Source organism: Pleurodeles waltl, chromosome 7, assembly GCF_031143425.1.
Source record: "Pleurodeles waltl isolate 20211129_DDA chromosome 7, aPleWal1.hap1.20221129, whole genome shotgun sequence".
In the NCBI taxonomy this organism is placed as follows: domain Eukaryota; kingdom Metazoa; phylum Chordata; class Amphibia; order Caudata; family Salamandridae; genus Pleurodeles; species Pleurodeles waltl.
Genome location: NC_090446.1, coordinates 965,311,135 through 965,329,212, shown reverse-complemented (window position 1 = coordinate 965,329,212; position 18,078 = coordinate 965,311,135). Strand labels below are relative to the sequence as shown.

Below are 18,078 nucleotides of genomic sequence, written 5' to 3'. Positions count from 1 at the left end.
CATCCACAATATCTTACATTATCTCATCTTAACCCCATGTTCTTTATACCTTGGACTTAGATTGCTGGTCATCCTGGTGTGTGTCCACTATTCTCCAAGTAATAATAACAAAAGTGTGTTTATGAATGATGTTACTATGCCTAGCCATGCCGTAGCATTTTTTGGCACTTCTCCTAATTGTCTCTTCCGCCTGTATCCTGGCACGTTCTCCTCTCTCCTCCTGACCAGGCTTCTCTCAGGTTTTCCTATATCTTACATAGCCCTCTTTTATGCTCCCTTTTTTGCCGAGTCTTCAGCAACTAGTGACAAGTGGTGGTTGTGGCAAGATTATAGGTGTAGTGCTGGAGCGGCTGAAGACGTGAGAAATGTCGTCCTGCTCACTTTTCCTTTCCACATGAGCGTGCATCCCCGAGCCATTCACAACACAATCTGTTGGAAGAACGCTTTCCCATAATGCCATGCAACATAAATGCCACCTTCTTGGTTAACTTGGAGGGTGAAAGGTGGTGGTCTGGTTCTTCCTTTATATGGGTGGATGCGCTGAGGGTGAGGAGTCGTAGCAGATTGGGGGCTGAGATTAAAGAAAATCTATGCCTGGGATGTATGTTTCACTTTAACATAGTGCACAAACGCCTGTGAGGAACATGACAAAATGCCTGCAGCCTCCGTGCATTGGTTTAATCACCCCTTCTCTTTGCTCCCTACAGCAGGTAACGGACGAGAAGACGTGCATGCAGTTTTCTATCCGGCGCCCCAACCTGCCGTCCTCGGAGGCCCACCCGGAGGAGAACATGTACAAGAGACTGGACGTGTCCGTCTGGCTGCGGCACCTAAATGAGTCCGGCCAGGTGGAAGAGGAGTACAAGCTGCGTAAGGTGAGCGTGCCACCCGCGCCACGTCAGGGCGCTCGGCAGATGGCGTTCCAGGGCCCGTACAGACCACAGTAGAAACATCTTATCTGACCCCAAGATATACACACACGCTGACCCCTGCTACCCCAACGCCAGTCATGTTGCCACCTGGCCGGTTTTATACCAGCATGACCAGAATTAAATGATGGCCCTGCCGGTACAAATATTATCAAAAGCTGGTATTGGTTTCTTTGATCATACTTTAAATGGTGAATGTTAGAAAAAAAAACTTGAAAATGTATACCATAGTGGCCTAATGAACCCTCACTGATAATTGAACTAAACAAAGAGAGAAACGGCGTGTTAGATATGAATACAGACAATTTCATATCAAGTGCTGTATGGATTTGGGCGTAATATACCAAGGCCGGCGTTAGAGCAGTCCGGACAGTGCAGCAGGGGGAGGGTGGGGAGGAGAGAGGGCGTGGGGAGAGGGCTCTGTGTTTAGAAATAACTTCTGGATTTAAAAGCACATGAACTTCCTTGCGCATCCAGCAGTTTAAGGCAAAAATACAAATGCCAAATTAACTCTGGTGATTATTGTTACTGCTGGTGATGGGTGGGGATTTTTGTTTAGTGGCAATTTCACCTCATCATAGATAAGCGTAGAGGGATAATGTTCCTACTGCAAAGAGGGTGTACCATGCAGAGCACAAAACTGAGTGTGAATAAACTTTGAGTTCTGCTTTAAAAAAATGAAATGTACGTCAGAGGAACTATGGAGAGATGAAGAGCACTGTTGGAGAGTGGTATTGAGGGAATCCGTGAAGTAGGAGGCCATGGGGGTGGTAAAAAAAAAAGAAAAAAGAAAAAAAAAATACTGTTGCGCGAGGTGCCACCAATGCTAAAGCTGGCCCTGTTCTATTTATGGTATGCTTAGGGGGCCTTACCGTGCAATACACTCGCAAAAACTGTCTTGGCTCCTTCACAAAACCTTTAGCTCAACCTTGGGTACCTGTGGCTTCAAGCAGCAAACCTCAAAGGAACTAGTGTAAAAAGCATTTAGAAGCACGAAAGAACGAAATAAAAATGTCATACAACACGAAAGAAATCCAACACCAATTTATAAATATAGCTTGTATTTTTATGAATTTTTAGAGGCCAAGATAAGGAAAATCTACCAAAGGGTTTCGAAGATATAGATTTTTAAAGAAAATGTAAATCTCAGTTCTTTTAGTCGCAGGGCAGGCAAGCATTGGTAACTGTAAAGTTTGGAAACTTTCGAAAAGATTGAAAGAGTTGTGTTCAGCTATTCTGGCCCAACAGGGGTGACCAAATCCAGCAGGGAGAAGGTCAGGGGGGCACAAAGGAGAATTTGAACTGTTACCTAGTCACCAAAGTGTTAGTCCAGTTCTGAACTTTAAAACATATACTTTAATTGAATGGTCCTGATGCAGGCTGTGGAGGATGTTGAAGGATGCTCTGGGTGCTATGAGATTTGACGGGGTGTCCTTTTGGTTACTCCTCAGTCAGCTTTGTTGGCCTTGGTACTGGTTCGAGGGGGTCAGCCAACTGACCCCTGCAGTCAATTCTATGGTCAGCGGCTTGGGAGCAACTTTTCCTTAATACAGGAGCCCAAGGCACAGTTTTCTCTTCACTAGCCCAAGGTGTAGCAGATGCAGTCCAGTAGATGTGCAGCCTGTGTAATGCTCACAAAGTGTATTCAGGGGGGATGATGTAGTCACTAGCCAATGGGATACCAGGATCCCTCCCACTCTTGAAGACTTCCGGGTATGTGTGGCATCTAGCAATCACAGAGTGCACTGTTCTGCCCACTTGAGCCCTTCCTTGGAGGTTAGGAGCTTGGTAGCCCACCCTAGAGGTGTGGCTATCTGTGGGATATACACCCTCTGGAAAACAAATAACATTTATGCACCATAATGAAAACATATGCTCTTGGGTTTGGGGACTAGTATCCCCTTTCTGTTCTCCGCACCACCCCGTCTATTGAACAGCAGGGCAACACTTCAGGAGTATGATTGCTATTTGCCCACCAAAGGGTTCGCCTTTGAAGCTTGCTTTTTTGGCCACCACCCTGCGTGGCTTCCTGCAAGGGTGCAGTAACACCTCCCTCTGTTGCAGGCTACCATTGTTCATAAGCTTGGGAGTCGTTCACACGGCTCCCCAGGAGGGCGGTAAACTGTCTGGTGGCCAGCAACTGTGTGAGGCCACTGGACAAATTGGGCTTCAGAGTGGCAACTTTCTAAAAGTTGTCTTTCCTTAAAAGTGACATTAAATTTGACTTGGGCATCAAGTCGGGTTTAATGCCACAATTCATTTTATACCTCAAAGTACCCTTTTTATTAGACCCATTCAGAAACTAACTGGGTGGAGGGGTCAGCCAGTAACCCAGTGTTAGGCAATGGGGTTATTAACTTTATCACAACAAAATTACATTTTGGACTTGTGACTGTCAGGACAGGTTAAAAGCATGTCCTACTTAATAATATATAGTTCCCTGCCTCAGGGTTTCATATGCCTTCCCTAGGGGAGATTTACATATATTGTTAAGGGAAGTGGGGCTTTGCCATTGGTTTAAATAGCAATGTCAAGCTAGCAGTTGAAAACTGCTCTTCCATGCTGCAGTGGCTGCTAGGAGCCATTTTGTACTTTGCCTCGCTCAGGGTGACACAACCAGTGCTGCAGCCCTAGGGGGCACTCTGTCTTGCATGACCTGGGTGTCCTTCATACTATATACTAGGGACTTAAAAGTAAGTCAGCGAATGCCAATTGCGTGTCACCAATTCAGCATATACTTTGTAAGGGGTTAAAACACAGGCACAGAGGTCTGGTTAGTAGGTCTCAGTGCACACTCCATGTTAAAAAACCAGCAGCATCAGACAAAACTTTGAATATGATCATATTAAAAAGAGGTATTTCCTTCCAAGTGCTACTTGACAATCTGGTCCAAATCTTTGCAGAATCTTAAAACGTATAAAGATTGCTGGTAATTTTCTCTCTGAAAGGTGGCAATAATGCCTCTTGCTCCAGATAAGTATCTGGTGCCAACACCAGTGTCTGACCGTGAACTTAGTCTGGAGTCCGACTCATGTTGTGCTACAAAATCACAAAAGCAGAAGTGGTCATCATGCAACCTCACTCTAGCCATGTGCCTGTGCCACGTCACGCTTACCAGTAGAGGCTCCGTTATCTTTTTGGTTCTCTCTCTGATCCTGTGCCAGAGCGTGATATTCCCATGATGGTGATGGGAACGGCTTGCTCCCTACCACTATACTAATGATGCAGTATGCATTGATTTACAGGATGCATGTGACCTTGACACTTCAACTGAGACAGAGCTTGACTTGCCACTTGTGCCACTAATGAGCTCTTTTGCGGAGGTAGTCCAGAGGACAGCTGAGGCATTGGAATTGCAGCTACCCTCAGTCGAGACCAAAACAAATGTCCTAACAGAGATTTTACAGCCTGAGCTAGTTACTGTGAGGCCCTTGCTTCATTTTTAACAATGCCCTTGCTGATACTTTGATGGTCAGATCCTTATTCTTGTTAGAACGCAGGTGGCCAGATTGGTGCTTGGTGACACAGATTTTCTCACCAAGTACCCAAACCCAAAGAGCCTTCTCATCCAGGCATCAGCCCATAAGATGACTCCTAACTCACTGCTATCCACTCCTCAAGGGGATTGCAGCTTTTGGCAAGCATATGTTTTCATTATGATGCATAAATGTTGTTTGTTTACTGGGTCATTACACATATGCCCTATGGAAAATGGCCAGTGAGACCTTGCTGGCATGTCTGAATAACTTTAAATTCTTGATGGACAGGATGCAGCCAAAAATGTTAACCGTCCAGGTTTGGATACCATAGATTGTTTGGGGAGGGCAGTCAGTACTTGTGTAGTACTTCATTGACATTCATGGATGAGTTCCACAGAATTCTCCTGCGTAAGAATAAATTCAAAATACTCATGCTAGCCCATATTCTGTCTGCTCCCGATCCGGGCTACTGGCTGGTGTACTTGAACCTGCAGGATGTGTTTTTTCATATACTGGCCCTGCAGTCCCACGGATGCTATCTGAGGTTCAAGGTAGGCCTAGAGCATTTTCAGTTTGCCTTTCTCAACGTCAGCCTCACCAGCACCTCTCGGTGTTCATGAAAGCAATGGCTAGGATTGCTGCCCATCTTTAAAGGTTGGAAAATACAGTATTCACATACCTCGACAACTGTCTATTGAAAACGGATTTGCCACACCGAGTCATGGACCACCTCTGGATGACAGGGGACCTCTTGACATCTGTGATGTTCACTACCAACAAGCCAAATACCCACCAGGCTCCTTCACAGAGGCTTCCATTTATTGGGGCACCATTGGGCACAGTGGAGTTCAGAGCTTTCTCTCTGCTGCCATTAGTCCAGGACATTCGGGCTATGTTTCCGACATTTTACACTTGATCCTGGATGACAGTGAGAACAATTCTGAGGCTTCTTGGTCTCTTAGCCCTCTGCATCTCTCTTGCCAGCTATGCCAGGTGACACATGCATCCTGTGCAAAGGTCCAGTGGGCCCAGCACCAAGGCAATCTGGCTGATGTCTTCAAGGTCTCAGGATGATGGCTCGTTATCTGCTATGGTGACTGTTCCAATGCAAGTCGCTCTCCTTTCCCCCTTCTACATCTGATAGTGATGACAGACACATCGCTGGTGTGCTGAGGAGGTAATCTAGGGGAAGTGAACATCAGGGTACTGTGGTCCCCGGTGAAAGGCTTGATCCACATCAGTCTGCTGGAGTTGCAGGCTGTTATTCTGGCTATGAAGGGCTTCCTGACATCCAACAAGGGGAGGCTGACATGTTCTCATAGACCAATAACCATTGAAGTACAGTATACTGTTCCGAATTTTGGTCTAGGTCACTATATTCGGCATCCCGATCCTATTTGATCAGCAAAAGTGTTAACGTCTTGGAGCACAAGCCCTCACCCACTGGAAGGTAGCATGCTTCATCCTTGGACTGTGCTCCTCATTGGGCTGGTGCCTCACCCACCAGAAGTTAGCATGCTTCATCCTTGGACTGTGCTCATCATTGGGCTGGTGCTGGAATGCCCACTGGACTCCTCAAAGGCCTCTTTGCCAGAGAGCTTTTGTGAACAATGGCCTCAGGGGTTGCAATTGAGGAACCCAGTTACCTCTGAAATGTAAGTTGGAGGAATGAGATGCTGCGTAGAAATATGAAGGTAGATTGGTGAGATGTGTGATGTACAAAATTAACTATAGAGCCCCTATTTTCTCCATTTATTATGGGGTGTGTGTATATAAAGGGTTAAAAACAAGAGGGAATATGCATGAGAATAATGTTCTCACAAAGTGGCCATCATGTTTCTTGCCTATACAGTCCATAAGTATCTATGGCAATTCATCAGGACCTTGAAAGCTACCCAATCTCCCTTTATGTAGGTATCCTATACTATTAGAGTAATACTATGTGATCTTTCAAACATGATTTTCTTACAGTGATGGCAAAACAACAGTAATTATTGTCATTGCAGACTTAGATTCCTTATTTAGAAGTGCAGTCTTCAGAAACGCTTATGACCCAAATCGCTAGGTAAGTGGGCCCCTGGGGAATTGTGGGATCCAGACTATCCTGAGGTCATTGCTCCATGATGTAGTCTTCGTCTCTCTGCCTTCCCATCTCCAGAAGCCCAGATGGGGTGGTTGGACCGCCAAAGTATTTTCCTGAACGTGAGCCACCTAACAGGATCCCTGCATGCCAGAGCAGGAGAACGACTAGCATGCATGTGGCAATCACAAGTGGGATATGTATTCCAAGATGGCGCAAGGTGTTTTCCTACAGTGGAGGCAACCCTGTTTTTATCTTTTTCCACCATCAAGAGTTTTGTGCTTTGTAGTTTACGTAATCAATTTGTTTTATACAAGGGCGCTTTTCATGCTAATGAAATAGTACACACAAATCACTGCAAATAGCCACCAGTGTTCTGTTGCTCCTGTGCATGTGCAGTAAAGTTTTACTGCAAATGGTGTGTAATTGGGCAATATGGCATGATGGTGTAATTTTGGGAGTTTTCCCATAACATGCATAATGTGAAATTCTCAAAATAGCATGAGTTACTGTAGCATTATGGAAATTTTGCCAGGCCTAGTTAGGAGATGCATTCCGGCTGAAATGGGGCATGGGATGTCTGTTAACCTTCCTGCCACTGCCTCTCCTGTCCTGAGTTCTGAAAAAAGATCAGGAACGACAGGGCCCTAGACATTCCAGTGAATCCAGATTGAGCTAGGAGAATATGGTACCTGGACCTTCTGGACATCAACATCTATCCTCTGATCAGGCTACCACTTGTCAAAGACCCCCCTTGTCTCAGTCTCAGCAACAAGGCAGAGCTCGACCCAACCTCCACAATGGACACCAACATGCATGGAATTTAAACAGCAGCAACTGACTGCATTTGATCTTATGCCTGAAATTATGGATGTCATCCTTGACACCAGGCGCTCCTCCACAAAATCCATACGTGCAGGGCCCTAGGACTAATATGTGGTCTGGTTTAACGTTCACAAGACAAACCCAAGCTGTTGGATGTCCTTTTGTTTGTTTTATATTTGGTCCAGCAAGTCCTTGCAGTGGGTACTATTAAAGGTTTGTTTTTTGGCGTTTGTACATTTGCCAGACCAAATGACCTGTTGTGATGAGATTTATTTAAGGTTTGACACAAATGTTTCCTCCTAAATGTTTGTAATGCCACTGTGGGAACCTTAACTTGGTCTTGATGTTTCTCGTGTGTATGCCCTTCGATCTGATGCATAGCTGATTGCTACATCCCTGGACCTTGAAGCTCACATGCCTCATTGCAATTACATAAGCTAATCACATGAGTAAACTTCAGGCACTTTCATTGCAGCTGCTTTACACTGCCTTCTTCCCGGGAAAATTGGTGCTGAGGACTCGGACAGTAGGCTTGCCAAAAGTCATGGATTGCCCCTTTCACATTGGGTAATCCATCACTGTACCAGCATTGTTTGCTCCCCCTCACCCCTGTAAAAAGAGAAGAGGCTCCATTTACTGGACCCCAAAATCTGTTTAAGCTCTTATATTGATCGTAACAAGGACCATTGAATGGGCAATCAACTTTTGTGGGGTTCTCCCAAGCAAATAAAGGGACGGCTGTGCAGAAGAGCCCATTCCATCAGGGTTAAGACTGCTACCACTATGGTGGCTTGTGGAGTGCCTGTTCTTGAAATCTGCCAGGCTGTGACATGAGTATTGGTGCAAACTTTCACAAAGTGCTACTGCCGTGACAGCCACATTTGCTGGGAAAGGCATTTTGCCCTTCTGGTCCTGCAAGACTTTTGTCTGAATCCACTCCACAGACTCTACACAGGGAGAGGTACTGTTTTGGTGTCTATTTGAAGGTGAGGAATTTGTAGTTAGAAATAACTCTCAGAAGAACAAGGTTCGAGGCATGTGTGGGCAGCCTTTCCAGCACCGGCCAGCCATTCTCAGAAGAATTTGATGGGGTCTGAAGGAGGTCCTGAAGGGCAAGGCCCCGCACGGGCCGTGGTCAAAGTAAACCAAGCCGATGTGGATGTAACTCGATACGCAGAAAGGAATCTGATCAAAACAATATCGACAAAGGGATGTTGCACAATCCAAAAGGGGAATTGTGACTGAGTCGAAACGGAGTGAAGGCACACACGTCCGAGCCTGATGGCGGGTAGAAAATAATTTAACAATGGAGTTAATCCCCCATGTGCATTATCATCAACAGGAGGAGTCAGTCAACCTCATGACTCGATAGAGTTCTTTGAAGAAAAACAACTTGCACACATCCGTAACCAACACTAGATGGCAGGAGTATGCAAAGCATGTGAATCTACAGCTTTTTTTACAACATTGTACAGCATTGAACACAATAAAAAAGGCACAGTGATGCAGCTGCCACAGCCACTGATTGTGTAATTCCCCAGACATGCTGGTGCCATTTGTTAATTACAGTTCATAGACAGATTAGTAAATAACAGTCAAAAGTGATTTTTAAGACAATTTGCTTCCTGGCTTTGCCAAACGAATTAAAATAGATATGTGAAAAGAAAAATGGAGCACCGGACCTTTAATGGAGGAGCGGGTGGGGGGGAATCATTGTGGAGTGGGCACGGGGATAACATAAAAATAAAGCCAGTTTGGGGAAGGTGGGTAAAAGTGGCACACAAGGGAGAGAGCAACATGAGAATGGGGGTAGAAGCAACCAAGGAAGAGAGCAGCACAGGATGTTGGGAAAGGAGAGAGAAACACACAAAAGTTAGCAGCACAAGAGACAGAGCAGCATGGGGTGGCTATTTGGCAATGGAGAAGCACATGATGACAAGAGCTGCAAAAACATACACTTTTGGAGTGCTTAACTAAAAAGGATAAAGTGATCCCTAAAAATGAGCAGTAGAAGGATACAAGTCGACCAATTAAAAGAATGGTAAAGAGACAATGAATGCACCAGTGAAGGGACAGACACAAGAAGAGAAAGGCAAACCATTGCATCAGAGGGAAGCAATTGAGTGACAATAAAGCCAACCAGTGGTAAGCAGTGTGTGAGACCACTATAAAGTGATAGTAAGGCACAGCAAATGTTTGCCGTTGCAGCAGACTGACAGCTTGTACTGTCTAGTATGCAAGACCTAAAAATGTAAATGAAACTTCAGGGAATCCCTGACAGATGAAGACACAAAACACCCATCACTGTACAATTCTTCAGAACTATCTAATTGTGCAGACATGTTCTTTTAGGACTCGGTGGCATATGCTTGTCCATGACAATAGGAAACACCCACCTTCTCCAGTATTGGAACTTTCATAAATTCACATGCTTGAATCATTCCCCGTTGTCGAAGTGGGGGTCCCACGGTACCATAATAAAGGAGGACATAACATTACTATAGGCTATAAAGGCAATGAAACGTTCACTTTAATAACTTGTCTATATTGCTTAAAAAGACCCAAACTGCAGCCAATCAGGTAACAGCACCCTCTAGAATACTCCTCACAGAGGCTGGTTCCCTCAGATTTTCTACTGCTCATCGTGTGAAGGGAGTTCTCTGAGGTCGGCTTGGTTTTCAACTAGTTTGAGAAATTTAGCCTTCAAGCTACCTACTACCTGATGCCATGTCAGAGTCATTAAAGAAAGGGCTTTTCAGGCCATGTTCCACCTGTTGCAATAAATGTCTTCATTCTGAACAACCACACAAGAAATGTATCTACTGTCTCCACCCTACACATAAGGTAAAGGACGTCAAGATCTGTCATACCTTTTCAACTAAGTCCCTAAAAGATAGGAAGGGGAGGCTTCTTCTATGGCTACATAATTAAAAATCCAAAAGATCTCCTCTTTCTGAGAAAGAAGATAGTGGTACCTCGTCTACTTCTCAGCGAGGTCACTTAAAAGGGAAAGGTCGAGTGACCAAGGGACATCATAGGATTCTAGGAAGGCCTTAAAAAAGACTCACCATGAGTCTGTCAGAGACAATTCCTAAAAGGAGGAAAAAAGAGAAATTCTCCTCAAACTGCAAGGTCTAAACCCTCTACTCCATCTTCTAAGTCAGAAGTGTACTTGCAGAAGTCATCCTCAGTACCGTCAATGACCAAGCCAAAAATTGCATTGAAAATATTGACAAATAACAACCTCGCTGTTGAAAATACCAGTGTCAACAACAGTGACTATGGTGACATTGACATAGGCGTCAACAACGTCTACATCAATGACACCATCTTTGGTGTCTATCCTACTGGTGAAAGTATTGTTGACGAAGACTCCGTCAACGATGCCAATACAGCAGTCAACGACAACACCATTGACAGGGACCCAGTTGATAAATATTAATTTGTAGATGTTAAAACCATCTAAAAAGCCTTTCCAACTGCAAACGCAACCACGGACTCGACGACAACTTCAACAGCGACACAGTGAATGAGAGTGAAAAGCACAAGAACATTGCTACTTCCTGACACACTTCACCAAGTAAGGTTTCTCTCTACCCTCCAAGTCACCTTATTGATGTGGAAGAGTCAGATGATGATGGTCCATTCAGAAATTCCCACAGCCCTTCTGAGCTCCATGTCGAGGATGAGGATGATGATGGACAGTGCTATGAGGAAGGTATGTACCTCAACAGCAAGGTACTCAGACAGTCCTAAGCAGCATGGGGAACTCTTCCAACATCATAACCACTCCTCTCCCCGAGAAGGTATGGTGCTGGTTCCTTTAACTTTGTTTCAAGGCATGCAGCAGGATTATTGCAAAAGATTTCCGGGACCCACAAAGGCACCATCCCCAACACAGCCTAGCATTCCGCCTCCTTCTCCAAGAACACCTTGGCCTATTTCGTTACCCTTGAAACCTAGGATGTCCAACATGGCAGCACCTCCTAGAGATGATCCATCCTCATCGGACAAAGATAGAGAAGAAGGGGAGGTGGCAGACAATCAGTCTATTCCCAATGAATGTAATGACTATTTCATTCCCACTCCATTCCGCCCCCACATGCCCCATCCCCCCCAACACCCTGCACCACAACCAGTGGACTCTTCCCTGGACAACATTGGAGGTTTCAATAATCTTATGGCGAGAGCTGCAAGACAATTTCAGCTGCCAATAACAGTTAAGCAATCTGACTGTTTTCTGTATGATTCTAAAGAGCTGGGCAAAAGATCTATACAGGCGATCCCTATAGTTGATTACATCTGGGAGGAAGGCATGAAAATAATGAAGAATCGAGCTGTGGTCGCCTCTGTCTTACGATGAATCGATAAAAGGTATAAGGCACCAGAGGATTCGCCTGCATCTCTGACAGGACGTCCAAAGCCAGATTCAATTATATATCCGGCAGCTTAACTCCAGTCTAAAAATCTCTCAGCTCCACCAGATAGAGTAGGCAGATTCCTTGATAATATCCGCAAGAGATTCTTCATAATATCGGCAATAACAGCACATGCTGCCCATTCCTTTGCAATATTGGGCCAGTATGACTGGCAAATGTGGTTGGGCATTAGTGCCTTCATAGCTCTCATCCCTGAAGACAAATAAGCTGAAGTAAAGAAAATATTGCAAAAGTGAGAGAGAACATCTTCCGAGGTAATAGACTGTGCTATATATATAGCATCAACTGGGTTAAGGCAGCTAGTAGGAGCCGCAGTCCTAAGCCAGCAGAGATGATTAAAGACAACGTCTTTTCGGCCTGAGGTACAGAGCAAAATCCTAGACATGTCTTATGATGGCGAAGCCCAATTTCAGAAACACATTGCTGATGCCTTACAGGCCCATTAGGCAGATACGGATACCGCAAGATCTTTAGGCACCTGGCAGTTTGGAAAAATGGCTTTTCAGGGGGGAGCACGAGGAAGGGGTTTTACCTCTTACTGAGGAGGTTACCAGAGGTTTCAACAATTTCAACCCTTCCAACAGTAATACAGACCATCTTACCAGCAACAATCCTATTAACGGCACCAGTGGCAGCTTATAATAAACAAGCGCCTAGACTGACACAAACTCCCAGGGGCGAGACACTAACAGAAAGCAGTGAACCCCCATCAAGTGCCGGTTAACATGGAAGGGAGCCTTCTCCATGTTACATCAAGGAACAATAGAAACAGTTCCCCACTCCCAAAAAAATTAATGGGTTTCTACACCAGTTTAGAAGGAGTCCAGGGAATGGCAGCCCATTTTGAATCTCCGTAAATTAAACAAATATCTACAGAAGCAGTCCTTTCGCATGGTAACCCTTCTGGACATCCTGGATCTCCTCAACCACGGAGATTACATGACAACCCTGGATTTACAGGATTCATATTTTCATATTCCAGTACACCCCATACATCGCACTCACACTCACTATGAATTCAAAGCCAATCCATTCGACCTCAGATAAGCTCCTCACACCTTTCAAAATGTCTTGTCCCTGTGCCAGCTTCCCTATGAAATGAGAAGTATTCCTACACCTCAGCGATTTGCTGATAGAAACACCAACAGCCAGTCAGGCATCAAGATCCACAAAGGCTTGCCTAGCATTGTTGTACGGGTTAGGTCTAACTGTCAGCCACCAGAAATCGTTGTTTCTTCTGTCAAAAATGTTAATATTCCGAGGAGGTGCTTTGGATACAGCCCAAGAAAAGCATTCTTATCTCAGGAAAGGCAAGAAAGGCTCCTACAATTAGTCTTCAGACTTTTGAGAAGAAAGTCTGTTACAGTACATCTGTTCAAATTGCTCCTAGGGATGATGTCCTCTACCATGTATGTAGAGAAACTAGACAAGCAATGGATGCAGACATAGGGATCAGTGGACAATTTGGTAAAGATCACACCAGGAATAAAAGAAGCTCTAACCTGGTGGACAAGAGGCAGCAATATCTCCAAAGGCTTAACATTCTTCCCTCAAATACTACATTACATGATAACCATGGATGCCTCTTTAGAAGGCTAGGGCGGCCATCTTCAAGACCTTCAAATAAGTGGAAAGTGGTCTCCAGACCAAAAGAGCATGCACATCAGTCGGCTAGAGCTCAAAGCAATTTATTTAAGTCTTCAAGTTTGCCTGCCAAGGATATCAGGCTTGTCAGTGATAGTTTGCACAGACAATACCACCAGCATGCACTATTTGAACGGGCAAGGGTTCACAAGTTCACTACCCTTTTCAAAATAAGCTCAAGAGATCTGGAACTGAGCGGAACGAGGAAGAGTTGCCACTAATGGAAGATTGATCAGTCGACTCTGAAATCTTCTCCCTGTGGGGCACTCCCACAGTAGATCTCTTCAAGTTGGCATCCCCATCCAGGATTATGGACGAATGCATTTTCGATCAGATGGTCAGGGATGTTTGCATATGCTCCCCCCGATACATCTTTTACCCAGGCTTCTGAGCAAGATGAAAGCAAGGCAGTGTCATATAATCCTGATAGCCCCAAAATGGCCCAGACAGCATTGGTTTACAGAGCTGCTGCAGCTATCAGAAACCACCCAAATTCAGCAGACACCATTCAGGTCACTTTTTACAATGAACTAGGCCAGGTTCATTGTAAAAAGACCCAACTTCTCTCCACTTATCCGCAGTGCTCCTGAATTCTATGAGTTTGCAGATCTAAGTATCTCTCAAGACTGCAGAGTCATTCTTGTAAAAGCTAGAGTGGACACCTCTACAAAACATATAGATTAGAGTGGAAACGTTTCTGCCTATGGTGCCATATGTCGAATATTCACCCTATTCAAGCATCACCAGAACAAATACTACCTTATGGCTTACCACTGGCAAAATCAGTATTGGTCCATGCGTCAATTAAAGTACACCTTGCTGCAATATCAAGATATGGACGCTCTTAAACTCTATTTTTGTGGTCTAACAGGATTATTAAGCAATTCCTTAAAGGGCTATTCAGTGTTTTCCCTCCAAAACATTAAGTGGCAGCTTAATGTAGTGCTGACACAGTTAATGAGCAGTCCATTTGAAACAATGTACAAAGTAGACCTCAAATGTATGCTATGGAGAGTAGCATTACTGCTTGCTTTAACATCAGCCAGAAGGGTTAGTGAAATGCAAGCCTTTTCAATTAATGAGCCCTTCTTACATTTTACAAATGAATTTCTAATGCTCAGAACTAATCTGAAATGTATTCCCAAAGTCCCTTCGGATTTTCATCTGGATGGCCGATGACACTAAGGACTTTCTTTCCAAATCCAGTCAGCAGCAGAGAGATCTCTCCATACCTGCATACCAACTACTGGTGACATATGGGAACAATCATAAAGGTGCTCCATTCACAAAGGCATGCATCGCTCAATGGATCTCAGTGGCTATCCAGTTCTTCCATTCCAAGGCTGACAGATCTTTGACAACTAAAGTTAAGGTGCATTCCACTAGAGTGGTCTCTACCTCGACTGCATTTTTTTACTGGAGTGCCTCTTGAGAAGATATGTCAAGCTGTAACATGGAAGAATGCACATACATTCATGCAGCATTATTGTCTGAAATCTACACAGTGCAGTGATGCGGCCGTTGGACAAGCAATGTTACATCATTTATTTGACTATGGTAACTACTAGCTATTCTGCATGTGAATCTATGAAAGACCCAGTACTGGAGAAGAAAATTAATTACTAACCTGTAATTGTAGATCTCCAGTAATGCATCTTTCTTAGATTGATATGCGACCCACCCTCCTTCCTGTAGAGGCTTCCCTCATGTTACAGGATTACCTTTCCCACTAGTGCTTGAAAATCTATGGGAATCTGCCTCTGAGGGAAGAATTCTAGAGGGTGCTGTTGCCTGTTTGGCCGGAGTTCGGTTCTTTTTAAACAACATGGATGTTATTAAATTGAATGTTTCATTGCCAATATAGCCTGTAGTAATGTTATGTACTGCTTTATTATGGTACCGTGGGACTCCCACTTTGACAACGGGGAATAATTCAAGCATGTGAATCTATGAAAGATGTCAATACTGGAGAACTACAGTTATAGGTAACTAACTTATTTTCATTCTCACTCACTTCGCAGCTGCACGTCTGTGTTATTTGATTTTGATTTGTGTTTTGTTTTGTTTTGTGTAGGGTGCCAGCCTAGCACACTTCTATATACATACTGTATATGGTGCTATTAGACACTGAGGGACCACAGAATGTCCTCATCTTTCCTCCCAGGCCCTTTTTGTGATACTATTTCTTTGTCATCCCCAGGCTATCTTCTTTGGTGGGATCGATGTCTCTATTCGCGGGGAGGTTTGGCCATTTCTACTGCATTACTATAAATGTGAATCCACCTCGCAGGAGAGGGAAGCACTACGGGTACAGCGGCGGAGTGAGTACTTTGAGATACAGCAGAAGCGGTGAGTTTCCAAAGGGTTTGGAGGCAGCCATTGAATTGTGATAGGAGTGGTGTGCAGTGACAATACAAAATGAACTCTTTATTAGCTCTACTGACTTGTAAGTATTTCAATGAAAAAAGATCAGTTCGTATCTGAATTATGGTGTTGATGGATTCCTTGCCATTAAAAAATATCCAAGTGGCAGGCAGGATCCAGAGTATTTTACTGCAGTGTTCTGTGTGGACCCTCGTATAAGCTCCACTTCTTTGCACTGATGCCCATTCGTTTCTTTCCGTGCTTTTTTCGAAGCGGATCCAGAGCTCCTCTCCAGCTTTCAGTCTTCTGACAACTTTCAAATCTACCCCATTGTTTCAAGTGCAATGTCTCCCCTAAAAATGTATGGGGTCAAGCTGTAAAAAGACTGCAGAAAGCAGATGTCGGTCTTTAGTACTTGGGCTGTTGTTACTGCTTGAAATCATGCAGTAAATGTGCCCTTAGGCTCCCAAAGACGATCTGAGAGCATGAGGTGAAACACTGTCACCGAAAATAAGAAGCTGTGGTCAACACAAATCCTGCTTCTAATATATGTAATGGGGCCACTCACTATCCTGTTCAAGAAGCCAGTCCTAAAGTGAAGCCCTGTTCTCCCTCGATCTTATGGTAAGTCAAAGATATGCCATAAGCAAAAGAAAGGAAAGTGGGACTGGACCCCATCCTGACACGTTTATTCAGCCAATACATTTCAAGGGTGTCAAGTGGGGGATCATACCCCACAAGCTGTTCTGACAAAGATCTGATTCCGCAACCTGAGCCTCCTGAATTCCATGGCCGTCTTTGCCCCTGTAGCAAATATCCGCCTTCAGAAAAGCCATGCTGAAGCTCTTTCAGATGCTTCCACCTCCCTCTAGTGCAGATAAGGGTGCCATGGACCAAAAAGCAGCTCCAGTTGGACTTCTGCCAGCGGGCCTTCTCTCAGTGCCAGCTGACCCAATATCCATTTCTGGGTCGTTCTGACCTTGGTTCATGCTTTCGGTCTGGCTTGTCTCTTCTGTGCCGATGCTGAATGCACTGCGACCTCGAGCCATGGTAGGCCGCTTCAGGCCTGCGTTGCGCTACATGATTACAAAGCACAGCCATTCAGTTTGTAACCAGTCTGTATCCTCAACCTCTGCCTCTAGAGATGCACCATGAGAGGCTACAAGCAGTATTCGGATTGGACTCTGGAGTGAGACAGGGTAAACAAAATGTTTTCCACAACACTAATGATGATGAGGAGACAGACAATCTACTTCCTCATCATTATACCAATAATGGGCTGTACCTAGATTTATGAAAAGCCAGTGGGCTAGATATGTCTCTGAAGACTGAACTCGACTTGCCACATGGGCCATTAATAGACGAAGGTGTCCTTTCTTTTGAGAAGGGCGCAGAAGCGCTACATTTACAGTTGCTCACTGTTGAGAGCAAGGCAACACTTGTTAAGTGAGATCCTTCAGCCAGGCCTTACCTCTTTTGGTTAAGCCACTGTTGCCATCTAACAAGGCCCTCGGGACTCTGTCCTGGCACACTGCCACCTACCGTTTGTTTGAAGTGCTCCGCATCGGGTGGTGTAGAAGGAGAAGGATTAAAAAACCGATGTCAGAACACAGGGATGGTGCTTTTAAGTGGCACTGCTGCATCACTTCCGGAGGAGTACGGAATCACACGGAGCAACAGTGTGCTACCTATTGGCAACCAGGGGCATCGCTGTAAAATTATCCGGCTCCAGTCTGGCATGTGGGGATATTCAAAAGGAGAGGAATCTGCAGTTAGTGTAGTCATCTAAAAGAGCTTTGCCGAATGTTGATGACTTACTCTTTTGGCTCAAACGTTTAGCACCTCTTATATTCACCACTTGCAACACTCTCATATGGAATTTATTACATCAGACATCACATCATTGATGACATCACAAGAGACATTGTTATTGGCATCACTTATGACACCACAGATGACATCACTGCTTCCGTTCTTTGTTTAGAGTAACTGCGGATTTTTTTCACAATTGAAGATTTGCTCTGTGATTTGTCTCCGTTAATTCTTTGTGGGGTTTTTGTTTGTTGGTGTGGTTGGGGTTTTGTTGTTCATCTAATGCTGTATTTATGGTTTCACCAGTTACACTTCCAATTAATTTATTACTGGTTTTATTTTTATATAAATGTACTTTAGTTTTACTTGTGCTTCTCCTTGTGTAGATTTCTTTATTCGTCTGTATATTAATTGTTTTCTGCTTTTAACGGACAAAATAAAGCACATTTGTTTTGTAGTCTGTGTATGGCTTTTTAAGTTGTTGGTGTGTCAAATTCCAATATCCT

The 18,078-nt window shown here is 44.4% G+C and overlaps 1 protein-coding gene across 3 annotated transcripts in view; it reads left to right on the top strand.

Annotated features, from left to right (window-relative positions):
* Positions 1-18,078, top strand: part of TBC1D16 (TBC1 domain family member 16) — a 618,682-nt gene that overhangs the window by 469,331 nt on the left and 131,273 nt on the right. For all 3 annotated transcript variants that reach the window (XM_069199713.1, XM_069199711.1, XM_069199712.1), the window contains exons 6-7: positions 708-875; positions 15,597-15,745. In XM_069199713.1, the coding sequence (XP_069055814.1) occupies positions 708-875; positions 15,597-15,745 (317 nt within the window). The remainder of the gene's footprint in view (positions 1-707; positions 876-15,596; positions 15,746-18,078) is intronic.